The 27,402-nt window shown below is 37.4% G+C and overlaps 2 protein-coding genes across 32 annotated transcripts in view; one reads left to right on the plus strand and one right to left on the minus strand.

The window, feature by feature from the left end:
- The window catches only part of SCFD2 (sec1 family domain containing 2), a 455,173-nt gene extending 447,540 nt beyond the window's left edge, over positions 1-7,633 (minus strand). For both annotated transcript variants that reach the window (XM_019740184.3, XM_088790215.1), the window contains exons 1-2: positions 6,649-7,633; positions 3,798-3,966 (exon numbers count right to left, since the gene is read on the minus strand). In XM_019740184.3, coding sequence (XP_019595743.3) covers positions 3,798-3,966; positions 6,649-7,486 — 1,007 coding nt within the window. In that variant the 5' untranslated portion in view covers positions 7,487-7,633. The remainder of the gene's footprint in view (positions 1-3,797; positions 3,967-6,648) is intronic.
- A 6,360-nt stretch (positions 7,634-13,993) lies between these two features.
- Positions 13,994-27,402, plus strand: part of FIP1L1 (factor interacting with PAPOLA and CPSF1) — a 63,049-nt gene continuing 49,640 nt past the window's right edge. For 5 of the 30 annotated variants that reach the window (XM_019740137.3, XM_019740138.3, XM_074324556.2 and 2 more), the window contains exons 1-7: positions 14,092-14,320; positions 15,630-15,669; positions 18,138-18,195; positions 19,295-19,398; positions 22,089-22,153; positions 22,714-22,821; positions 23,217-23,347. In XM_019740137.3, coding sequence (XP_019595696.1) covers positions 14,236-14,320; positions 15,630-15,669; positions 18,138-18,195; positions 19,295-19,398; positions 22,089-22,153; positions 22,714-22,821; positions 23,217-23,347 — 591 coding nt within the window. In that variant the 5' untranslated portion in view covers positions 14,092-14,235. Of the gene's footprint in view, positions 14,321-15,481; positions 15,527-15,629; positions 15,670-18,137; positions 18,196-19,294; positions 19,399-22,088; positions 22,154-22,713; positions 22,822-23,216; positions 23,348-23,640; positions 23,710-27,402 lie in introns of all 30 variants that reach the window. The other 25 variants (XM_019740127.3, XM_088790296.1, XM_019740129.3 and 22 more) reach the window with 18 other exon arrangements.

Raw genomic sequence — 27,402 nt, forward strand, 5'->3', positions numbered from 1 at the left:
ATAGAAGTGCATTATATGCTAGGAAAGCTGAATTTATTTCAATTCCTCTTTTGCAGGGAAATTAATCAGTGCAATTCCTTCAGTCTTCCAAGCAATTGTAAAAAAAATTAAAAAAGAAAGAAAGAAAAACTATTTTTCTCCCAATTATTGTTTTTTCTTTAAAAAATTTTTTTTCAATTATAGCTGACATAGTAGTTTTAGGTGTACAACATAGTGATTTATATACCTTACGATGTGATCACCACACTAAATCTAGCAACAATGGGGAATCTTTCACCCATTCCCCCAGACCCCCTTCCCTCTGGCAACCATGTTTGGTCTTTTAGACCTTTATTTGCTTATAATTTTTTCATCACTTATCTTTTTATCCTCTGCAACCTGACTTCTGGTCTCACTATTTCACCAAACCAGCTCTCATTATAGTTTTCTTCTTTATTCTGATTGTTCTAGAACCCTTTCACATTTATGGCCACACTCTCACACCTGGGTGGCACTCAAAGCTCATATTCCACAACAACACTCATAGCCTAAGAGGAAAAGGCACGCCCTGAAAACAAAGACCAGGAGGGGGAAATATATAGGAATGAACTTAGCTGAAGTGCTCAGAGGCAGAGCGAGTCACAGAGGTGTAGTCAGGAAGAATTTTTATTTTAAATCCAGGAGCCTTAGAAGTCATCTAGGCCAATATCCTCATTTTACAGATGAAATAATGAGGTACAGAAAAATGTGTCAGTTGGGATGTCTTTGGTTACAAGTAATAGAAAACAGCAACTCAATTTGGCTTGAACTATGCTCTCCTACATGATATGAGGTCCAGATATAGTGTCCCATTGCTGCTCTTCTCTGTGGCTTCCTTGGCCACTCCACCTTCCAGACGTGAGCAAGATGGCTGCAACAGTTTCAGGACTTATAGCAGAGTCCTGGGAGTTGAGGGAGGAGAATAAGGGGAAGGGGAAAGTATGTCTCTCCCTTCAGTGTCTTTTCAGAAGCAAAGACACCTGACCAAGAAGCCCTAAGAAGACTCTCTGGTCACCTCCCCATTTCTAACGCAATCACTGGCAAGGGAAAAGGGATTCCATGGCTGGTTTGGTTTAAGCCTAGGACTAAGCTTGGGGTAGAATGAGGGATGAGGCATTAAGGTTAAATAAATTGGCCACAATCAAATGTGACTTGTAGATCTAAGAGAGATCTTGATTCTTACATTGGTCCTACTACACTTCTGAGAATTCACTTGCTTTTCCACCACTTTAACAATGGATTCAACTCTTCTCTCTTTTGACAAACTTCTCCAGGAGATGACTTACTCTTTTTGTAATTATCTGAGCATTCTGTGCAGGTAGCAAGGAGTAGGGACGCACTGAGTTTAGAGCCAGACTGCCTGGGTTCAAATATAGGCCCTCACCACTTCTAACTGTGAGTCACCTTAGGCATGTTATTTAATCTCTTTCCTCACCTAAAAAAATAGGATGATAATAGAACCCACCTCATAGAGAATTAAATAAATTACTATATATAAAGTGATCAGAACAATGCCTATTACACTGTAAGTCCTCTATAAGTGGGTGCTATAATTATTAAGGGGCATCTACTGGTTTTGCCTGTCCAGCAGCCCTTTCCCCTTCTTTTGACAAAGGTTTTCCTTTGAAGAACTACCCCTCCCCCATGCCACAATCTTGGCACAATTCTTAGTATAAACTGCAGCCAACCCTCACGGGACAAAGGGTGGGCACAGGCCCAAGTTAGACCAAACTTACCACTTTCCCTGGAATATGAATCGTAAACAGAATGACTCAAGACAGAAAACTTAAAATTCTGTCTCATTGGTGTCAAGACCTTGAACAGGCTTTTCCTGAGTTCTTGCCCCCCTAAACTCCTGTAATTGTGTTGCTCTTTCCAAAATCTGATTAACGGTTCTTCCTTTGATTCTGTGAGCTATCCAGTGCCCTTTAATAAATTCCATTTTTGCTGAAATTAGCCAAAATGTATTTCTGTTGTTTGTGTAACCATTATGTTAAACAAATAGGCCTCCCCTAACGAAATCATGAAGTAACTCTACTTTTGTCTCTCATTGTCTCCTTAATCTATTCATGAGCCTGGCTCTTCTCTGATCCTTGCATAGAAGCTAAGACAGTGGCTCTGAAGTCAAACACTGTAGGCACAAAACCTATCTCCACTGCCTGCTAGCGATGCTACTTACTGTCTGTTTGCCTCAGTTTCCTTACCTGTAAAATGGGGGAATAACATCTACCTCATTGGGTTACTGTAAAACTTAAATGACTTCCCAAACGTAAAATACCTGGAAGTGTGCTTGGTACACAGTAAGTCCTGAAAATTGTTACTATTGCTGATGGCAGTGGTGGTCCAGTGAGGCTTGTCTTTCTTTCTCACAACCCATCCCCTCAGGCCCTGAGCATTCTTATTTCCATACTTATGCTCCTGCTAGCCCTCTCTCCTTTTCTAAATCCTTCAAGACATCATTATTCAAGCACCACCTCTTCCACAAGGCCCAGACTGATCTACAAAAACCCCATTAACCTGATACTTTGCTTGTGGGAACTACATAATAGTAGCAGTCTTGAGTTCATATAATTTCCCTTGTTTTTTAATTGTATGTGAGTCTTGAGTTCATATAATTTCCCTTGTTTTTTAATTGTACCTGCGTGTAAATCATGACTACTCCAACAAGAAAGAGTTCCTTAAAGCCAGGAATGATATTTTATATTCTTTTACGTCCTTCATATTACTTAGTTGAGAGTAGGGGTCATAGTAAGTCCTTAATAATAAGTCCTTGAATGGCTCTCCGAACAGCTAAAAGTATTTCCAATCACAATTACTCTGGGTTGGTAGAGCTGCAAGCCCTTAGGCCGATGTTTCAGCATATGTGCTGCTGAAGTGTGCACGTGGCCCAGGTTTTCACTATGGATAAGTTTACAAAACAGACGGGCTACATAACTTTCTGTCTTCTTCCCATACTGGCCCATACACACCAGGCATCCAGTAAATGTTACTAATTATCTACAAAAAAGTTAAAAACTTCAGGAGCTAAAAATTAATTCCAAATACGACAGGAAACTCTAAATGTATCTGCTACCGTTAAGATTTGAAACTAGAACGCCGAAAGGTCCTATTTTATTTAAAAATTAAAAACATAAAGATAAGGGAATCAGATACTCAGACACTTTCCCCCCTTTTAACACATTTTTTTCTCATAAGAATTGTTGATGAAGGACAAAGTAGAGAAGGTAACTATTGTACCTTTTTATTGTCATGTTTCTGGAGAAACACTCTACATAACATAAAGCACGCCATCTTTCTCTGATTTACCTAAGCATGTGAAAAAATATACATAGAAATAAAAACTTTTCCCAGTGATGCCCAAGAGCATATCATTTATACACAAAAAGATGGCACTGTTTCATAGCTATGTGGGCAGTTTTTCAGTCATGTGGAAAAGTCAACTGGGAAAGAGAAACTGAGAAAGCTTAAACTCAATTCCATGTGAAGTTGTATGTGAAATGGGGATGCATAAATTGACTCACTTACCTGATCCTGAGAACAAGCTTGTATTGCATTTAAATGATATCTCTATAACATTCCCTACTTGTTGGCTTATTGTTGTTTAATGGATATGGTTATTTCAAAGTTAAGAAAAAATGCTTTTTTCCAAATGCTATCTACTATGACTTTCTCAACCAGACCAACTCTTCCTTGTTTTCCTTTCTACAGAACACTCTAGGAGAGAAAGAAAAGGGAAGAGGGAGAAGGATAGGAGAAAAAAAAGAATCTACATATCCTACTTGGATTGTGCGAGACAGCCTGGTGCAACCATGTTCTGATTCTCCTCCTCATTCTGCAGAGCCGTGAGCTCAACCATGTTAACCATCACGTCATTGGTGTGACCAGGAAGCGGGGGGAGCACCGAAATGATCTTCTCTACTAAGTTGTCGCCATGATGTCCAACCGTTCCTGTTTAAGCAGACAGAAAATATGAATGCACAAAATGGGAGGAAAAAGAAGCTAGAGGAATGTTTCCTAGTGGCCCTTCTCTCAAGAATAACATACATTTTTATTTTCTGTTACCAAATCAATAACACAAGCCTAGCATTTTGCCCTCTGTAACACTAATCAAGCTCACAGTTACCTAGTCAATGTGCACTCTGTGTGTTGGACGTAATGCTCCACGAGGGCAGATATTGTGTCTGCTCTGGTTACTACTGCATTCCCAGTACCTAGCACCGTACCTATTGACATGAAAGGTATGAATAAATATTGAATGAATAAATAATTTATTGAATGAATATATAAATAAATTATTAGCATATAGTCATCCAGGTAAATAGTGTCATTGGATAATACTATCCTGAGATTTTAGAGTCAGACTTTATTTTATTGATGAAGACCGTAAGACCTAGAGGACTAAACCTGACAAAGAAGAGCAGATCTCTCCTGAGCTCGACCCTTATCTTCAGAATGGCAACTGTTCAGCTAGTTAATCCTAGCAGGCAATCCATGTCTAGCAGGCAACCTGGCACCCAGTAGACTCTCACTAAATATTTGCTAGATGAAAGAAAGAACAAATGAATGAACGGTAACAGTTTGCAATGATAGAGGCATTTATGGAGTGCTTTCTGTGTACCAGGGACTTTTCTAGGTGTTTTACATGTATTAACTCTTTTAATAGCAAATGAATTAATGAACTCAAATTGAAATGCAAGACCAACGACCGTTTAATACTTTCCCAATAAAACCAACTTATCTTTCCAAAAGTCATCATTGCTGAGAAGACCTCATACCAACAATGGGTGGGACTTGGCCCATTTTCTTGTTTTGATTCCACCCACTTCAAATTAATTAACATTTTGTTTCCTATTGTCTATCTCTATCTCTCTTTTTTGTTTTTGCTATGTTATATTAATTGGAAAAAAGAACTAGGTAGAAAAGACCAAACCAGGATTCAAGCAACTAACATCATCGTCTTCATCACAATAGCTACCATGTTTCCCCCAAAATAAGACCCAGTCTTATATTAATTTTTACTCCAAAAGACGTATTAGGGCTTATGTTCAGGGGATGTCATCCTGAAAAATCCTGCTAGGGCTTATTTTCCAGTTAGGTTTAATTTTCCGGTAAACATGGTAGTATTTATTGAGACTTTATGATGTACCCGATATTAAGCTCCATACTGTATATTTATTGTTGACTTAATTCTTACAACTCTAAAAGATATTATTAAGCTCATTTACAGAGTAGAAGATTCAGTGTAAGTAACTTGCTCAAGATTACACAACTTATAAATTACCAACCAAAAATTCAAACTCAGGAGGCAAATAATTCCAAACCTACACTTTTTTTTAAAAAATCAATCTCATAAAAGTGACTTAAGACAGAGCCAGCATGAGTGCTTCTAAGGTGATGTCTGATGTTAAAGAGTTCTTGTATCACCAGTAGAACATTCATTGATTAGACCTGGTGGGAACCACATCTTATTTATGTTGTGTATAATTTATGATTGTCTCCCCAGCACTCACCCTACAAGTTCCTCATTAAATACTTGCTGAATGAACGTCTAGTGACTATAAGTGGTCCTGAGATACAGGGGAGGGGGGGCTCAAAAATCTCTGAGTGAATTATATCTTTAAGCCTAGAATGGACATAGATTTTTTTTAATACTCATTTAAAGAAACTGTCATGCAGGGACTCTGGTCCCGCTCCCCGCACCAGAACATAGGACATGGTGAGGCCAAAAAGGAGCAACAGAGCCATAGACAGGGGAGTCATACCCCTATATTCTCCATGGTGGCTGGTCGAGGCACAAAAGCAAACATCCGCCAGTACCCCAACAAGGGGTCTTCCTGCATCCTAGTCTTGCTGGAGGCTGGGCGAGACACAGGAAGTAGGATCCACACGATCCGCAATCCGCCATCCACGCTTGCTAACCCCACTTGCTAGCAGCAATCTGCCATCCGCTTCTCCGCCAACAAACCAACCCCTTGCTAACTACAATCTGCCGTTGCTAGCTCAGCCACGGCAGTTATATCAGTGGCCAATGGCTAACGGGTTACAGCTGATGGCCACCTAGTCACAGCTGATGATCATCTACTACCCGAGGCAGCAGCTTTCCACATGAGGCTGAGAGCCTGGAAACTGTTCTCTGGGACTCTGTCCCCACAAAACCTAAAACTCAACTAACTCTCTATGATAATTTCCTGTTTTGTTGAACAGTTTCCTTCCACTAAGTTATCTGTTAACACCGCTCCAACAAATTAGAGCCCTTCTATGAAGGATTGTTGGGAATACTTGCATCTACACATTCCTAAGAGGTTCCCAGGTAGATGTTTCTCCTCGGTGTCATAATTATATTTTTCCAATCTCTTGGGCTAGATGCAGTTGTTGTTTAACAAGGCAGTGCACACTGAAGATGTATTTATTCATTACAGCATTTAACACACTGACTGTAACGCTAATTTGTTTGTCTGTATCTCCCTCTAGATTGTAAACTCTGTGAGATCAGGCACTGTGCCCACCTAGTTCATCTTTGTATCCTCAACCTGACATATAGTAAGAGGTCAATAAAATATACTCTGAATCAAAGAAAGTATCAGAACCTTGGAGAGTGGTTATGAAGACCTCCACAGCAATCCCACTTACCAGTGAGATCCAGAGTTCTGTCCACAAAGACCACTGACGCCCTGCCTGCAGAAGTCCTCCTCCTGTTCTTGGCAGGGGCATAATTGGCCAGATCTGCAGCGATGACCCTACTGAGGGAACCTACAGCAAAACACTCCTCTCGGACCCCTAGGTGCTCACACAGAGAACTGAGGCCTGACACCAGGCACCTGATCTGCAGTAGCAGCTCAGGGGTCAGGGCAGTGGCATCCACCTCACCCAGGCTTCCCAGCCTCCTCTTGTCCGGTCGGGCACTGTTAAGGAGATGCACATCCTGGGGTAGCAGTGGAAACAGGGAAGCAAAGGCTGGAGTCAAGGCAAGGTAGGGGGCGGCAGGGGCGAGCAACAGTGGGACGTGAAGCACCTCGGCGGTGTAGTTCATGTTGCCCATCCACTCACACAGCTTCTCTTCTAGTTGCTCGAACACCGGCTGCTGCCCCTCCAGCTCCGCCGCTGCCGCGGCTGGCACGTGATTAGCCGTGAGGTGGACAGCGTGGTTCACAGTCGTGACCACCACACAATACTGGAAGTGACTGCGGCAGACGATGTTCCGTAGAGTCTCCACGGTTCGGCCTTTCAGTAGGCAGCTCAGCACAAACACCGCCTTGGGCTGCTTAGCTCCGCCACCGACTGCTGCGGGCTCGAACTCCCGCAAGTAACACGCAGGTCCCCCCACCGCCTCCAGGAGCCGGGTGGAGCCGCAGCCCCAGTGCAGGCTTTCGGCACAGGCGGCGTCCAGGTAGACCACAGCCCGTTTCACTTTGGCCAGCACCTGCTCCCAGCCCTGCTGGGTAAACGACTGCACGCCCGGGGCGCTCATAGTTGGGAATTCGCAGACTCGGGCACTCAAGTACAGAAACTTTCTCAGAACTCACAACTTCCGGGAATTGGGCTCCTTGACACTTTGACAATCAACACAATTTACGCGGTGCCGCCTCTTACTTGTCCAGTGGCTGCGCACGGTGATGACGTCAGCGGAGCGTGATTGGCTGGCGGGGAGACAGCGCCAGGAAGCACGCTGAGGAAAGTGGGCGCGGCTCCGCGGCTCTCGGGGTCCTGGGAAGCTCAGGGAGGCGAGAAGGAGCTGCCCAGGAAATAGTTGAACTGTTCTTTTCCTCTCCCTGTCTGTTCAGGTTACCTTTTCCTGCCCCTGAGAATCCAAACTTTGATATCTTCCCTGGATATGAACACATCTCCTTAAAAGTACAACGACTTTCCCCATTTAAACTCTGAGCGGCCAAAGAAAAACCTGTGATGTTTCGTAGTTTACAGATTGTTGTCACGTATGTACCTTGTTAACAGCACACAGGCCTCATAACCAACCTACTAGTCTTCATTTTCACTTTCTCCATCTTCTCTCCCTAATCTCATTGTCAGTAAATCTTGGTCTGCTTCAAAAATCTTGGAATCGAGCCCCTTCTCCCCACCCTACTGTGACTGCCTTAATCCACCATCTTCACAAACCTCAACAATTGCAGTTATCCTCCATTATTTTCCAGCTTTCCATTTCTTCTCCGTCCAATTCAGTTTAAACTAATCTGGTCCTATCATTTTCCTGCTTAAAAGCCTCACCTGGCCCAATTACCTGCAGGATACAGCCAGACTTTTTTAAATGGCACCAAAGTCCTTCATGATTTTCTGAGTTTCTCTCCAGCAACTCCCAGCCTGGAGCATTATATACCTGCACAATGCAGTCAACCGATTGAGCCCAGACTGTTCCATGGGTTCAATTCATTGAACTAGTATTTATTAAGCACTTACTAAGTATAATCACTGTGCTAGTCTCTAAAGATACATGGTTAATAAAATATATTCGCTGATCCACAAAGAATTTACACATGGAAAACTAACAAAAATAATCATTCCAATGATACTTTCCATGTGAGAATTTTCCTGTCGCCATCACTACCATCACCCTGTCCTCCCTTCAGCCCTCCAACACACAACACAACACTCAGTGGATACCTCTGGTAAGTACTTGCCATATTGTGGGTTAAGTTTAAACATATCTGTTTTCCTTAACATATCCGTTCTGCTAGATCATGTGCTAGAGGCCTGGTATCCCCAACACCAGAACATAACAGGTGCTCAATAAATGTTTGTTGAATAGATGTTCAATTCATATCCATATAATAAATATTATAATCAATCAACTTTTAATGAACTTGTACAATATGTGTTGGGCATTGAGGACATAAAGTGAAGTAAGCCACAGTCTTGCCTTCAAAAGAATCTGAATTAAAATGACCCACACAGGCAAAGCAAGCAAGTGCAATAAAATGTTACAGAAGCGAGGACCTTTTTAATGTATAAGAATTACAAATGAGAGAAAATAAATTCTGACTGGGTGAAGTAAAAAGGGGAAGTAGTCAGAAGTTTCATATAGGACATAAGTTTTGAGTTGCCTTCAAAGAAAGCCAGGTGTTCACCAGGTGGACAGAATGGGGAGGGGCATTCCTGGCAGCCCAGGCAGAAAGTGCAGCATGAACAAAGCCATAGCATGATGAAACCAGACAACGTGTGTTTTGGAACTAAAAACGGTATAGTATAGCTAGAATGTATTGTATGAAGAGACCCAAGAAGAAATAGGAGCTAAAACTAGAAAAGAAGGGACTAGATCAGGGTTAGTCTTATTTCTTATTCTACGTAGTAGCAGCCAAGGGGGAACTATTATTTTTAGGAGTGAAAATAATTCGTCCATATCTAGAGTTTAGAAAAAAAAAATTCTATTAAGGACACAGACAATAATCTGAACACAGTAAGATTTTGAGCAGGGAGAACAGTTAGGAAATAGTAGCAGCAAACACTCGGGCCAGAGTACATAAGCATACCAGTAAAGGGGATAGAGACTGAGGGGTGTCTAAATAAATGTTAAGGAGATAGAGCCAAAAAGCCTGGTTACTGGATTGACAGAGAGACAGTGAGGGAAAATTTCTGATTGATGCCCACTTTTCTGCCTAAATGACTAGTAAATGATAGTCACTGAGAGTTAGAAAATCAAAAGAGAAACAGACTGGGGAACAAATGTGCAGAGTTCAGTTGGGCCATGTTTTTGTTTATTTGTCTGTTTGTTTTTTTAATTGTGACAAAATACACATAACATAAAATTCCATTTTAACCATTTTTTAAGGGTACAATTCAGCAGTGTTAATTATTTTCACATTGTTGTGCAACCAATCTCCCGAATTTTTTCATCTTGTGAAACTGAAACTCTACAGTATATACATTAAACAACTCCCCATTTCTCCCTCCCTCTACCCCTGGCAACCATCATTCTACTGTTTTTATGAATTGACTACTCTAGATATCTCGTGTATGTGGAATCACACAATATTTGTCCTTCTGTGACTGGCTTATTTCACTTAGCGTAATATCCTCAAGGTTCATCCATGTTATAATATGTGTCAGAATTTCCTTCCTTCCACTTCTTGCTCTCAGATGTTATGGCAGAGTCAAATTAAGTCCTGCTAAAATTACATGCTTAAGACAATCCAGATTTACTTCATTTAAATGTGATTTGTACGTCTGTGCTCAAAATAGCCAACAATTATTTCCCATTCCTCATAAAACCAAACATATCTCTCTGCACCTCATTTCTAAGTCCTCCACATGCATGATCAACATAAGGATTTACTAAGCACTTTCTATGTGCTTGACATTGTAAGACAGGATCTGGTAACCACAGAAAAAAAATGTTTTCATCATTAAGGAGTGTGCAGTTTACATAACAGTGTAGCTATAAGAGGAGATGATACAATTTTCCATAAACAACAAGCAATATAAAATTTAGTGTTAAAATATGTCAAAATGTATAGGAAGATGGATAATTGAGGCTTAATTCCTTATGGAAGTATCTAGAGAAGAAGGAAACCTCTACACGTGTTCGGTTATTCAGGTTGTTGAAAGGACAAAAGGCCTACACCATAACCCACTACCTGCTTGCCTCTAACTGGTCTGATACTTTGACATTTGAAACCTAATTTTAGCTTTGTTATCTTCCCAAGAAGTAGGTATAAAATGTCATTTTAATATATCAATTTACTGATGAGGAAACTGAATAATATTGAGATTTAAGCAACATATTTAAATTTTGCAGCAAATAGCATAGTTGGGCCTAAATGACATATTCATTCAAAACACATTTATGAGTACTTACTATCTGCTAGATACTGAACAAAGCACTGTTATTTGAGTTTTAACTCTCGTCATCATTTCAATCATCTGCTAAGCATTCCCTTTCAGTATTTCTTAGAGATATATTAAAACTGTTGCTTTGTTGTTATTGTTGTTTTGCCAAGAACCAACAGATCACAGAAAAATAAAATAAAATGGGAAACAAATATAATCAGAATGTATGGAGCATTGTAGTTGGATAAGGTCATAATTTTATACAATATCATCAAGCTACCTGTCTTTGAAGTCTCCCCTGGTGAGTAGGGAGATAAAGATACCTTTAACTAAGGAAGTTTATCCAGGCAAGGAATTCAATTTGGAAGCAAGAAAGGAGGAGGCCTTTTAAGACTGGTTATTAATGATTTATGGGCTTCTCTGCTTGTGGAAATCCTCCTGTTCAAAGCTTAATTCAAATACTACCTCCACCATGAAGGCAATTCTGATGCATCAATTATTATTCAGTAATTCTTCAGTTTTGTTTAAGTAATCCCTTGAAATACGAGCTCATTTCAGGCAGCTGAAAGGAGAAAGAGGCTTCTCAGCCAATGGCGATTGGTTCTCCCATGAAACCACCAAAGTTCATTATATGCTCATGGAATGGTAAATAGAAAGATAAACAGACAAGACTATAAGTGATTGTCTTATGATACTCACAAAGAGAATGTAAAACCTTCACTCCATTATTGTAAGTAAAGGCCAAGAAGATCTACTAAGTACTAGGCACCATACTAGGAATGAGAGTGACATTAAAAAAATGCTCCATTTGAGGGAGGATTTGGTCTAATGAACAGTCTTAGGAATACAGATATGTAGTCAAATAATTATTATATGTTGTGATAGACACATTCCATAGAAGCAGCACAAGGTCTACAAGGGAGTGATCAGCTCTGCCCTACCCACTCCCCAATAACTCTGACCTCATCTACATCCTCCTCCTCCTTCACTCCTCTTCAGCTACATTTGGGGTTTCTTGAACACACTAAGTATGTTTTTGTCCCAGAACCTTTGCGCTTCCATACTCCCTCTGTCTGATAGGACTTCATCCAGCAATCTACCCAGCTTACTTTTTCTTTCCATTCATGCCTCTGCTCTTCTATCACCTTATCAGAGTGGCTTTTTCCTGACATGATATAAAATTGCACCCTATCTCTCTTCATTACCCCACTCTGGGTCTTCCTATTCTGCTTACCTTTCTTTATAATCCTTATCACCACTTGACATATGTTTAGTGGCTGTCTCCTCAGAATGAAAGCTTCATGAGAGGAGGACTTTGTTTTACTCACTGTTGAATCTATTAATATGTAGCCTAGAAGAGTTCCTGACACTTGTAGACCCTCCATAAATATTTATTGAATGATTTAAAAAATGGGAGGAGATAAAGTGGAATTCAGAAAAGAATTCATGAAGTTGATTATGTTGCAACAGAGTACAGAAGGATGCAAGGGATTATCCTAAACAGATAAGGGAGACTGGGAATAGCAGGTAGAAGAGTGTTTAAAGGTAAGAGGGATTGGAGCAGCCAGATGGCTCAGTTGGTTAGAGCATGAGCTCTCAACAACAAGGTTTCTGGTTCAATTCTCACATGGGATGGTGGGCTGCACCCCTTGCAACTAAAGATTGAAAACAGCAACTGGACTTGGAGCTGAGCTGCGCCCTCCACAACTAGATTGAAGGACAACGACTTGGAGCTGATGGGCCCTAGAGAAACACACTGTTCCCCAATATTCCCCAATAAAATTTTAAAAAATTATAGAAACCAAAACAAAACAAAAGGTAAAGGGGATTAAAACCATATGATTTGTTTAAATAATACAAAATGGTACCATATTGGTGGAATGTAAATACTTTGTATATGCTTCTATTGTATCATATTCTCCTTTTCCCCTTGTAGGAGAGTTAATTGTTTATCACCTTTCTCTATAGAGCTCTTTGAGGGTAGGGGCTATTTTTCACTCATGTCTTTATTTTCCAAGTTCTTAAACAGCAGATATCAGTTATTGCCAAATAAATGAAAAAACAATATTTCTTGATTAGAGAGTGTGTAAACATATTGATTGATTTTTGTAATTAAAATAGATTTCTTTCCGTTCAAAAGTGAGTGTCCTATTTGAAAACATCATAACTAAACGGGACTTTAGAGATCATCTCATTCAACTTTCTCATTTTATAGATGAGAAAACTGAAGCATAGAAAGGTCGATTACCTGAGGTCATGCAACTATATGTTATACTTGAGAACGAGAATGCCAGTTTTGACCCATCATGTGTCATCTTCTTGAAGGATGTGTTCTCAAAAGTGGCCTGAAAATTTGGCATTATCTATTGACATAAAACCTGCACATACTTTATGATCTATACACTTGTATTATACAAATCTGCAAGAAGTCATGGACATAGGTCTTCATTGTAGGGTTGTGTGTTAAAGTGAAAAGTTGAAAGCAATCTAAGTGTACATCATTTTATGAGAGCTATGCTATGGAATATTATGAAGCACTTAAAAATGGACATAGTTTGATACATATGGACTAACACACAAGGATCTTTAAGACACTGTTGAGTTAAAAAAAAGCAATCTGCAGAATAATACATACAGTATTGTATCCTTTAAGACTAGTTAACCTCAGTTTCATGAAGTAAATGTATAAAAAGTTTCAGAATGATTCACACACAAAAAATAACAAGGGCTGCCTCTAGAAAGCAACGTAGTAGATGAGGGGGTCTTTGACCTTAATTATAATGCTTTATTTTAACAAGGAGAATGCATTACGTATATATTAAAATTAATTTTTTTTTGCTGTTAAAATTAATTTTTCAAGAAAGTGGCCATGAATTATGATTTCTTCTCTATTTAGTGAGAAACAAGGGACTGAAGTTAGCGATTCTATATTAAGGGTGTTACAACACATAGAGAATAAAATAAGGCCTTTCAGAAGATTAAAACACAGCAAAAATGGTTGAGAAAATAAAGCATCAAGGGCAGAAGGGAACAATGGAGTACTCGCAGGCAAAGGCAATATGGATTATTAGAAGACGGCTGGGGGAGGGGAACCCTAGTTTATCAGGGAGAAATCAACGCTAAAAAGGCTACGCGGGATTCCATAGGGGCGGGGCCAACTGCGGTGCGCACGCGCAAAGAGGCCCAGCTGGCCGCCTCTGCGGAAGCGAATTCACCTAGAGACCTCGCGCCGCTCGACTGCTGCTGCGCTTGCGCAGGCGGGTCAGTGTCGGAGACTTCTTTGCCGCCTCCGGCGTTGTGGCCGCCTCCAGTGGATTTGAGTTTTAGCCTTTCTTCGGTCGCTGGCGGGTTCGTGCCCCTCTCGCACCGTCGGGCAGCGAGGCTGGGGCAGGGGTGGAGGGGTCTGTTGACCGCCGCCTTTAAGTTGTGCTCGGGGCGGCCATGTCGGCCGGCGAGGTCGAGCGCCTAGTGTCGGAGCTGAGCGGCGGGACCGGAGGGGATGAGGAGGAAGAGTGGCTCTATGGCGGTACGGAACTTCCTGTCCTTTCTCTCTCTCCTGGGTTCTCTCAGGCCTCTCCTCCTGGCCCACAAACGGTCGGCGTCCCGGGCCCTCTCACGCTGCCGTCTGGGGCCTCTCGTCCGGCCTAAGTCAGGCGGAGCGCGGTGTGCGCGTCTCCCCGCCCCCTCGGCCTCCTCTCGCCCTGCGAACGGCTCCCAACACTCACCTTAGCCGCGGCGGCGGGGATCCGACCGGGGTCGCGGGGCCAGGCCTCCAGGCTCGCCCGCCTCCCCGCCGGGGCTTCTCGGCCGCCTCGCCTTCGCGCTTTTTACTCTTGTTTTTTATATCTATTGAGTGGTGTCGGTGTGTCTCTTCTTACCCCTTGGCTGTAGGATGCCCTTCCTGTCGCTTTTTTCAGAAACAATCATTCTGTAATAATAGCTAAATAAAGTCGATGGCGTAAAACTAATGTCTTGTTTCTTGATGGTCAGTTTGTATGGAATGCACCTGCAAGGGTACCTCCTTGTCTGAAAGTCGTGCTTTAAAAATAATTAATTAAAAGAGAGAGAAAGAGATGGAATACATTATGGCCTATAAAGAGAACCCCGAATGTCTCCTGTATTAAGGTGAAGTTTTTCTTATTTAAGAGACTGCTCTTTAAACCACACTATAGAAGTACCATGTGTCCCTTAGGCTTAGAGTTTTCACTGTCATCTCGTGTTTCTTTTCTCGAAATAAATTTAGTGCATCTTGTACTTTTTGAAAGGGACTTTTTTAGACATCTGTTTAATTTTTATTAAGTCATAGTCCCTTCTTGCCTGTTAATGGATAATACATTTGAAAGTTAATATTTGTTCCTCGTCTAAAATGTATATGCTTGATTGTCTTTAGAATAGTGTAGTAAAAGTACACGTTTGGCCACCATGCCGCTCCTTGATGATGTGATTGACAAACTTGGATTTTCATCAACCTGTAAAATAAATTAAGTCTCTTTAGTGGAAAGATTTATCATTAGTAATCCGCTTTAGAATGTGAATGTGTAGGGTTTCTTTTACCAAGATCTAGAAGTCTTGAATACCTGTTAAGTTTATTTTTATAGAAGTCAAGTCTGATTTTATTTTGATTTTTCGTAAAAGACATATCTTGTTAAGTCATTATAAGGTGATCTAACTTTGGATGTGCTTATAGGCCCATGGGACGTGCATGTGCACAGTGATTTGGCAAAGGACCTAGGTTAGTGCTTGTGATGATCACTTCAGATTTTCATAATACTGGTTTCTTTAAGAGTAGTTTGTTTGTTAATTGTATTTATTTATTTGTGTATTCTTTTTGGTAGATGAAAATGAAGTTGAAAGGCCAGAAGAAGAAAATGCCAGGTTAGTGAAATTTCTTGTTGATACTTAACACAGGTTGTGTGAAACAGTGATTCTAGCAACACATTATCATAATTATTTCATTACAATCATTGGTTTGGTTTGATTACAGCATTTTGAATAAAGGTTGAATGACAATGAATCCTTTGGAGTTTATTCCTATTTCAGGACCTAGTCTTAAACCAGTCTGTTTATTTGCTAGTAGCTTAGGGGACGAAGTTTTTGAAGTATGGGTTTAAATACTTTTCACTATTAAGTAAGTTTTTACCCTTAAGTGAGCTCAACAGTGGAGTATGCAGTATAACCATTAGGATACCCCCAAAAATTTTTAACTTAAAATTTAAAAAAAAATCTCTTACTGCTTTCACAATTTATTAATATTTGTGATGGTTTAATGCACTTTGGTTGTAATTTCAATGTTTTGTATTTAAATTCAAACTGGAATTAATGATTCCCTTCATTAGATTACTAGAAAGGTATGAATATTGTTTACAAAACATGTACAGGGAACCAGAAACTTATCCTAAATTTCAAAACAAGTCACACATACAAGTCCATGGATATGTAACATTACTCTGACCAGATTCTTTAGTGTTGTATAATGGGGAAGAGGTGGTTAAAAAAACAGCTTTTAAAGAATATTTGGGTTTAAAATATTTGGCTGTAATAAAAAAGACAGTAAAAGGTGTTGGTGATGATATGGAGAAATTGGAACCCTCATACACTGATGGTGGGATTGTAAAATGGTGCAGCTGTTTTGGAAAAAATCTGGCAGTTTCTTAAAATATTAAACATAGAGTTACCATATGATCTAGGAATTCCACTCCTAGATAAATACCTTAAGAGAAATGAAAACAGACCCACACAGAAACTTGTCCAGTCCTCACTTCATTGTTAGGTTCTGCGATTTTAAGTGAAACTACCTAAAAGGAGACCAATTTTACCACTGATGTAAACAAGTTATGTTCCTACAGCATCTCATCAACATACCAAAACTATGTTGAACGAAAGGATGTTATTTGAGCACCTGCTGTACATGAATGCTCATAGCAGCATTATTCATAATAGCCAAAAAGTGGAGATAACCCGTGTCTATCAAATAATGAAGGGACAGGTAAAATGTGGTATGTTTATACAGTGGAATACTGTTTGCCAGTAAAAAGGAATGAAGTACTCGTGTATTACAGCATGGGTGAACCTTGAAAACATGCCAAGTGGAAGAAGCCATTTACAAAGGACTGCATATTACATGATTCTGTATTAAATGGACAGTATAGGTAAATCCATGAGAGAAGATAGTCGTTGCCAGGACTGGGTACAAGGCAAAATGGGGAGTGACTATTAATACATATAAAGAAATGCTACTAAATAATTGTTAGTTGCTTTGTAGTTGTGTTTCCTTATCTATAAAATGAGACTAATGGTTAATTCCTATTATGGAAATTATAATTATTAAAAATATAAGAAATCAATTACACTGTAGTACTAGAAGTTTTATTTGATGGTTAATCGCCATATACTTGAATATAACATGAGGGTAAGTGTTATACATTTTGTTATAATTTTATAATGGCAAATTCAGGTATTAACTGGCATTAAAAGTAATTGAGTTTTTAATGCATCAAAATTAGGTCTGGAGATGCCATTAGTATCAAATTGGAAGTTAGTCTTAAATGAAGATAAACTTTTTTTATCTTAAATTTTATTTTTTATGCAACAAAAAACATACATCCAATGAGATTGATGAAACAGAAAGCCAGGAAGAAGCATGTATGTTAACTAAATACTAAAAGAATTAACATGATTATACCACAAATCTGAAAAGAGGAAACTATTGCATAGTCCTTGGCAATTACAGTAGTACCTGGCATATGATGAATGTTTAATAAAGATTTAGGAACAAGACAAACAAATGAAGAAACAAAAACTCATAGACACAGACGATAGTTTAATGGTTACCAGAGGGTAGGGTGGGAGTGGGGTGGTCGATGAGGGTGAAAGGGATCAAATATATGGTGATGGAAGGAGAACTGACTCTGGGTTGTGAACACACAATGTGATACATGGATGGTGTATTACAGAATTGTACACCTGAAATCTATGTAACTTTACTAACAATTGGCACCCAATAAACTTAAAAAAAAAAAAGGATTTAGGATAAGTAAAATTATGTGTGATATATATTTTAAAATGTAAAGCAACTCAAAGCATACCTTACCATCAAATTGCAAATTTGACATCATTAACAAATTTTGAGGCAGTTCCATTCTGCTTCTAATGTTGAATACATCTATGCAAGGTATTGGGAATAGTGGAATTTAACAGGTAGTTTTCACTATTCATTGCTTTACCATCTAGTGGAGACAGTCATTTTAGGAAACTATCAGGCATAGCTTAAAAATACCAGTATACCCTATCTGTACTTCTGAAAAGTAATACTGGGCATATGTACTTATTTTTGTTGTTTTTAGTGCTAATCCTCCATCTGGAATTGAAGAAGAAACTGCTGAAAATGGCGTACCTAAACCGGTAACATAAGGCTTTGAAATCTAGTTACTTGTTTGAAATTTTTATCAAGTTTTGCGTTCACTTAGGAAGAAAGCCAAACTTTAGTATGATTTTGAATATCCTGCCGGATTAGACCCCCTCTTATATATTTTACCTCAATCTGGTGCCATCAAAAGTATAACAATGAGAAGTAGTGGGAAGAGATTTAAATAGGATATGTGCAAAGGCTTGATGTTTCTTTCAAGGAACTTAATGGTGGTAGATCACCTAAATAGATCATAGTGAGCCTGATCTTAAAAGCAAATATCTGAGTACTGAAACCCAATTTTATTGTCATAGTTTTTAAACAAAATATATAAGTAACAGTAACAGACCTTAACAGACCTGTTAAAAGTAATGCTTTTGGGTGGGGGTTTAAAAGTATCATTAGTTCTATGACTATTTTAACATTCTAATCCTGTTAAAAAAAAAAAAAAGGAAAAAGAAATTGGTATTCTGCGAGTTTGAGTTTGTATTTAAAAAATATTTTGCCTAGGTGGTTGACTTGTTATTTACTATTACTGGTACGTGACTAAGTACAAGATAGCCTTTTATAGCCAGAACAAAACCTTTGTAAATAGCCCTACTTTTTACTCCTAGACCCAAAGTATTCCCTCAACCATTTGCATGCAGGGCCTCTTGTAGGTCTTAATGAATTCCAGGAATGCTCCTTTAACTATTTGGTGCTTTTTAACGATGACACTGACTCTTTAAAATTAATTGTTTTTCTCTTAACTGCATATTCTTTTTACCAAGAATTTCTCAATTATTTTTTACAATGTTATCTTCTGGATATCTTACTAAATTGGCTTAGATCCTTTTGCCAAGAGGAACAGTTAGAAAAAAACACAAGGTGTTATTTACAAAAGATGATGGTAAAAAAGGTTTTATTTCACATTCTTATCCCTTTTTATCATGTAAAACATCAAAGTTATAAATGAGTTTAAATAAGTGCTATGAGCTCGGAACTTTTCTGTAAAACTGTAGTTAAACGCAAAATGGTTACTTCTTCAATTATTCATATTAGATGTTGCAATAGATTATTACTGAATATATCTTGTCATTGTTTATGTTGGTATAGAAAGTGACCGAGACTGAAGACGATAGTGACAGTGACAGTGATGATGATGAGGATGATGTTCATGTCACTATAGGAGACATTAAAACAGGAGCACCACAGTATGGGTAAGTTATTTCTAAGTAACAATTGTGTGACTAAATGAAAAGTAGTGTGCCTGTACCAAATAATGGTTGATTCCATTATTTAAAAATTTTTCCATTTTACCATGATATGAAAGACCTCTTTAAAATTTCACCATTAGTTGGTAAAAGATAGATCATAAAAGTTCTCATTCACGAGAAAAACAAATATTTGTAATTAGATGTGGCAATCTGTTAACTTATTGTAATGACTTTGCAATTAAACATATCAAATCATTATGTTACATTCCTAGAAGTATTACAATGTTACATGTCAGTTACATCTCATGATAACAAGGGAGTTCACCATTTGTTTCCTAAAGATAATCAGGTGAAATTACATGGAAGCAGTAGTTTTTTGATTCCTAAAATTAGTCTTTATAAATGAATTAAATACAACAAATTCTTTAGTTAAAATTAGAAAACCTTAAATTGCTGTTTGCATCTGTATTTTTATTCGATTTTATTATCAAAACCTGAGTTTAGGTTTTTTAATTTTTTGTCCAATAAAAACAATGTCAAAAGTATTTCTTTTTACTCTTCATAGTGTCTTTTTCAAGTTGTTAATTATCCTGAAGTCTTTTTAGGCCAATATGTTATCTCATGTTTTATAGTGGGTAAAACTGAAACAAGTGAATGGACTGTCATTGACTCACTGAGCATGTCAAGAATCTTGCAGAAATATTGGAAGGGAATGTATTAAAGATGGTGATTTTGTTACAGTGTTAGAATAAGAGTATTTTGTTCTGTGTTTTTCAAATTGGATATATAATGTATTTGTGCATTGGGAACATAAATAAGCTTTTTATTTATTAGTTGTATAATACTATATAGTTCATTAAGCAGCCTTATCTGGAATCAACTAATATAGACATAAGTACTTTTGAACGTTTTATTTCTTCAGTAGAGCCATTTTTTCAAAAGTTGTTTATTTCAGAAAGCTTAAAGGTAATTTAGTTAATTGTCGTAGTCAGTTTTGCAGTCGTAATAATGACTGCCTGTGTGATTTTAAAACCCTAGCAACTTTTTAGGGAGCAGAGTTGAGGAGAGACTAAATTAATCATGTTAGGGGTAGATAACTCTTGATGTTCTCATCCCACTTAAAGTAAGTAAATAGTGTTGGGATTATAATATAATGCTAGTAGGCCTTTATGCTAATAGGTGGTAATAGGCTTTTACCATCTGCCTTATGCGAAAGGAACACTTTAATATAACACTATAACAGTCATTGCATATTTAGTAAATACTAGTATAAAATTATTTGTATTTGCAAATATAGACAATTAAAACAAATGATTTATTTTCTTAATACGACCATTTTTTTGGTAGGAATTGCATGCAACTATTATATGCACATAGACTCCCATAGTAGTTTATCTGAACTTTATTTCTTATAGCAATTTCTAGTTTCATAAATCTACCCCGTTTCCCTGAAAATAAGACCTAGCCGGACAATCAACTCTAATGCGTCTAATGGAGCAAAAATTAGTATAAGACCAGGTCTTATAGTAAAATATTATAGTAAAATAAGACCGGGTCTTATATTAATTTTTGCTCCAAAAGACTCATTAGAGCTGATTGTTCGTCTAGGTCTTATTTTGGGGGAAACATGGTAGTTATGTTTGTACATGTTTATCACATTTAGACTCTAAATTTCTTAAGAGTAGAAACCATGGTTTATGAATTTTCCTATTCCTTATATTGCCCTACATATAGTAATTATTCAGTAAATGTTTATTGACTAAATAGACTGCATGTTCAAAACAATTGTGTTTGTGTTTTCCTAAATACTCGATTATGAACATTTTCAAATACTCAAAAAAGTTGAAGGAATTGATGTGTGAACACCCAGTTACCTATTACCTAGGTTATACAATTTACATTCTTCTATGTTTGCTTTATCCATTCATACACATTTGCTCATTCATCAATCCATCTTTTTAAAATGTATTTTTAATGCATTTCAAAGTAAGTTAGAGGTCTTTCTGAATCTTATTTGACCTTGATATCTCAGGATACAGTCCTTAAAAACTGAAAGAAAGCCAGTGAGAAAATAAAGTTTGGTGAATATTTACTTTGTGCACAAGCACATTTAAAGAACAAATTGTGTTCAATAAACAATACTAACTTGGTTTATTGTCAGCTGTTAGAAAGTACACAAACAGTATTTTTTAGGTAATAACTTCTGTTATTCATTTTGTGGACAGAAGTACTCCATGGGTATTTGAAAGAGGATTGATTTATCAACCATATCAAATGCAAGAAGGATTAAAAGGGGGTCACTAGATTTGAAGCAAGGTGAAGAAATTTCATTTCTTGCAAGATTGCTATATATGTTGAATAACTAGGAGGCAAGGAAATGAAGACAGCATATAACTCTTCTTCCCTTCCAAGCCAAATTTTCTGTGAAGTATGTTACAGTGGGATATTAAGTTAGTGGCAGGTAGGTTTTTGAGATGGAAAACAAATCAGAGTTTATAGAATACTTGTTTTTAACTTTTATTGAGTAAGTGACAGACTTAAAATTAGTTTACAATATTTTCTAAAATGTGTGAGCCAGTGTCAGTCTATCCAATTACTATGTGGGTGTATAATTTATTTGTACACACTGAATATATTGCTGGTTTTATTTATTTTAAGTTCCTCAGAATAATTTCTATTTTTTTTTTTTTTAGGAGTTACGGTACAGCCCCTGTAAATCTTAACATTAAGACAGGAGGAAGAGTTTATGGAACTACAGGTAAAATTTTTATTTGCTGCTGCATCAATAGGAAAAAATAAGGCATACATCTGAATAGGTCATAAATTGATTGTAATAACTATTACAGCTCAATTAAAAATACCAGTTTTGACCGTATTATCATTGAGATGGCCCAACTTTTTTCTGTAAGGGCTAGATGATAAATATTTTAGGCTGGGTTGGCCACATAAGGTTCCTGTCATGGCTTGGTTTTTTTCTTTACTTTGTTTTACAACCCATTAAAATGGTAAAAACCTTTCTTAGCTCACAGACTGTACAAAAATAGTGATTTGAAACATGAAGTTTTGCAACTTCTATTAAGGAATTCTTTATTATAAATAATAAGTTCCTACTTTCTATCCATTTTATCTTATAGCTACACCATGACGTTTGACCTCACCGTTTATTTATAGTAAACATTACTCTATTGCTTTGTTTGGAACTTTTGCCATATTTAGTGCTAGCAACAGTATAAAGGTGTCGGTGTGCTCTGTTTATCTGTGGTATCTCTTAGCTTCTTGCTAACAGCTCCTTCACTATTTTGTAATTTTATAAAATAGGAACCAAAGTCAAAGGGGTAGACCTTGATGCACCTGGAAGCATTAATGGAGTTCCACTCTTGGAGGTAGATTTGGATTCTTTTGAAGATAAACCATGGCGTAAACCTGGTAAGATTATTGTGGATTATATCAGTTTCAAAAGATTTTTAGTATAAAGCAGTCATTAGAAAAGTGTTTTTGGTATCAATTTAGAATATTATTTTTGTGTCATTTTTGTAGTCTTAAACATATGAGAGTAATAATGACCTGTTCTCTTAAATCTTGCTGGTGGCCTAGCACTATATAAAAGTAGGCCTGCATATTGTTTTTATTATGATGCATTTCTAAAGGAAATAATTTTGATGAAAAATTTTTATACTTCTGTTGTTTTATGGTGGTAATTGGGAGAACTGGTAAAATTAGAAGGGGTGATAAGACCAATAGAACTCTATATTTTATAGTTTATATACTGCATAAAAATAGAATTGAAATATTTGTACACTAAAAATGTGTTTTATCTTTAGGTGCTGATCTTTCTGATTATTTTAATTATGGGTTTAATGAAGATACCTGGAAAGCTTACTGTGAAAAACAAAAGAGGATACGAATGGGACTTGAAGTTATACCAGTTACCTCTACTACAAATAAAATTACGGTAATTAGTAAATGTTCCAAAATAACCCAGCGTTTTCTACTGTCCCAATTTTACTTCCCAAATAAATCACTTTTTCCCTATAAAGGAGATTAAACGCTATATGATAGTTTAAATATTCCTTTTTTTTTTTACCATGTTTGTTTTTTTTCCCTTCCCTTTCAGAGTTTCATATTAATGATTTTCTGATGTTCTTAGTTTCAAGTCACAGACTAGCCACAGCTAGTTTGTCTTTATATGGCCTATCAATTAAAAATTATGTGGTATCTTAATGGGGAATATGTTATTTAACTTAGGCCGAAGACTGTACTATGGAAGTTACACCAGGTGCAGAGATCCAAGATGGCAGATTCAATCTTTTTAAGGTGAATTTTAGTAACTTATCCTTGGTTGCTCTCATTTTTTGTTCTTGAGTCTGCTCCCATACCACTACTCAAGGAATGAGATTAAAGTGGAAATAGCTACCTTTTTTTCCAAACCTTCAGCTTCCTGGTGACTTACAAATTTGCTGATTATTGTTTTATCTCCACTTTTGCGAGCATGTGAATTTATAGCCTATTATACTAACAAATGCCAAGTAAAACTATTCTTGCTATATGTTGTGATTTTATTTTTGAGTCAGAGTATATGTTTGTTTGTAGGATATAAAAGTTGATGCCAACAGGCTAAGCTCTCACTGTACGTCATGCTATAATCTGTCAGAATTGGAGACTTATTTTTCCTAATTGTCTTTTTAAAGATAGTAAGGAAGATGGCTTATTACCATATTTCCCCGAAAATAAGACCTAGCTGGACCATCAGCTCTAATGCGTCTTTTGGAGCAAAAATTAATATACGACCCAGTATTATATTATTATATTATAAAGACCTGGTCTTATATTACATTGTATTTTGTACGACCTGGTCTTATATTAAAATAAGACCTGGTCTTACATTAATTTTTTCTCCAAAAGACGCATTGGAGCTGATGGTCCGGCTAGGTCTTATTTTCGGGGAAACACGGTATCTATATGACACTTGCATTATTGATGTAGTTTAAGACATCTCAAGAACCTTACGCATTCTTTGAGTCCCTGAGAAAAACTCAACAAAATAGGGTAAAGCCATTGATTTTTTTAAAATTAATATTGAAAAGGAGTAGGTTTAATGAAGGACTTGCAGGTTGATACTACCACTTGGGTATCATGTCTGACCTCGGGCTTCTCCATTCCCTGTGATCAGAGATCCAGTCCAAAGAATAATGTTATGTTTTTGTACTTCTGCAATACACAGCAACCTACAAACTCTTCTCGCAACCTGATTGTGTATTCTTCTTTCTTTACCTTAATTCTTGATTCTTGTATTGAATAACATGGGGTGAAAACTGGGAGTGCCTTTTAGATCTGTTTGTATGTTCAAGGAACTTTCGTGGTCAGGAACTTTTCTGTGCCCCCTTTGGGTTTGCAGCCCTGTCCACCAAAATACTGCCTTATGCGATGCATGTGCTATATCCTCAGATGTGGCCGCTCTGCTGGACACAGTTCTGTGTAGAGAATTTAATTTTAATTTACATCCTACTTTAGGTGAGTATTTGGTTCTTGTTCTGCTGTAACTATTTTGAAAGTGTGTGATGATGTCTATCCTATTTTAAATGGTTACCAGGTTCTTTTTGGTGGTATCGACTTATTTAGGCATTGAGTATATTGTTATACATGATTATAATGAAGAGATTAAAAAGTTGTCTTGATGATGAAATAGTTCATTTGCAGTGGTGCTTTGTATTTTTGTCTAAGGAGAATTTCCTTTGTAAACTTCCAGCTTCTGTATACTTTGTTTTTTTGCAGTAGGCTTCTAAAACTAAAAAATACAAGGAAACTCCTAGGGGCTGGTTGGTTGTTGAAGGTAGCCATTGTGAATGAGTTTTGTTTTTGTTTTTCCGTTTTTTTAAATATACATACTATCTATTGAAAAATTATTTTTGAAGTTTCTTTTGATTGTATAGGAGAAGGTCATTGTTCCATTCTGATTTATTTGACTCTGAATGAAAAAAGACTTGAATTTGATGGGTGAAGTCTAGTGGTTTTTCTTGCCTTGATAATGTGGTTAAATGTTACTCATCTGTTAGAAGTAAATAGGGTGTATATTTTAATGTGTGTGGCGCACATTTTTTCTTTACATATATATAGTGGTCTGTAGGTATATTTAATTGATAATGCTCAAAATCTGCAGATAATGATGTGTGGGAACACTTGGTATTTTTAGGCTGCAATTTGATTTACATTGAATTTCAGAAAAGTTTCTGTCACCTTAAATTTAAGAAATACCCTTGTTCAGATTTCTGTGGTGTTTAGAAGTGTTAGTTGTATTTTATTACCTATTCTGCAACTCTTAGTACAAAAAAATTATAAAGATGTAATTGGTACCCCAAATATGCAGAGGTAAATTTCTTAGGTATGAAGTGCCAAAATGAATGTTTTAAGACAAAATGCTGTCGAAGTTGGAGAAATGACAGTTAATTAGAAATTACTTTGGGATTATAAATTACATTGGGCGATATATATAGGTTCTTTCTATTTCTGTGTTGCTTTTTAAAGTCTAAAGTAGGCTGTAATAGTGAAGAAGCATATACATTTTAATCAGTCTTGAGAGTGTGGAGAAGAGAAGAAAAATTATTGTACATTGAGGAAATAGCTTAGGCAAAGAAACAATGTTTTAATTGAGTGAAATTAATGAGAGGATTATTGAAGAAATTATCCTTATTGGATCAGAGTTCTTCTTGGAAAAGAGTAGAGAGTAATGGCTCTGTAGGGTGTGGTTCAATTCTAGAAAGCCTAGAAACCGGGAGTATGAGTTGGAGCAGTTAACTGCCTATATCTGAGCAGGAGAATGACTTATAAGTTAACACTGTTCTGGCCACAGCATGTGGTATGGTTGGATACAAAGTCCAAGCCGTTACCCACTTATCCACCATTTGAACTAGAGTTTTTAGGATTGGTGAGAAAGATCTGAGCACCTCCAGTGTGCTCAGCACTGTGTTAGGTGCTGTAGTAAGACGGAGTTCATGATCTGAGGGACGTACTTAAGAACTAACCACAATATGTTGTGACAGGTTATGTTGGTGGTATTGACAAAATGCACTACAGAGTTTGAAGAGAGAGTGGCTTATCCTGTATTGTAGAGTCTAGAAGGATTCAAATGGGAGGTAATAATTGAAAGATGAGTTTTTATTAGTAGGAGAGAGGTATAGAACATTGTTGTCAGAGAGCAATATGAGCGAAACCAGCCAGCATGAAAAGAGAGTGAGGTGGATGAGAGAAACGACTGGGGAGAAGCCTGAAATGATAGAAATGGGCCATAATGATAAAGACCTTAAACTAGCCTGCAGACATTTGTGTAGGCAATAGGAAGCCATTTGAAAGTTTTTGAGTAGGAGAATAGCATCAGCAAATCCTGGTTTTTAGAGAAAGAACTGGCACCAGGGTATGCTAATGTAAGGGGGAGAAAAGGGAGACAGAGATGGGTAAGGCACAGTAGTAGTGCTGTGGGAATGAAATGAACAGGCATGGGAACTTACGCTGCTGAATGGTCAGAGGAACAGACTTAATCGTAATTTACGTACTTTTCATATCTACTGCAAAGATACTTGTTTCATCCTTAGTCAGGTGAGAGATAAGCAACGCATCAGCCTCTTTAAAATAACTTTTTTTACTTTTCATTAAGTAAATTTTCAAATATACTAACAAGCAGGTAGACTAGTACAAGTGAACCTCCATGTATTTATTGTAGTGCCTCAATGATTACCAGCATTTTAACATTCTTTAAGTCTTGTATATACTTCAATATAAATAGGATTTTGGTGTGTTTTTGTTTTGTTTTGTGTTTTTTTTTTTAGTGAAATGAAAGGAGATGAAGCTTAATAGGCATAAAAATAAAGTCACTCATATGGGTCCAAAAATAATTGTGTATTTACATAATTTGGTGTGAGGGGCAAAAGAGGAGTGATTAGTGGAAATGGGTAACATGTATGTGTAAGAAAAAATTGACCACAACCTTCTCTAAATGTTTTTTATGTCTTTATA

Source organism: Rhinolophus sinicus, chromosome 1 (assembly GCF_057876585.1).
Source record: "Rhinolophus sinicus isolate RSI-liver-muscle chromosome 1, RSI-T2T, whole genome shotgun sequence".
NCBI lineage: Eukaryota > Metazoa > Chordata > Mammalia > Chiroptera > Rhinolophidae > Rhinolophus > Rhinolophus sinicus.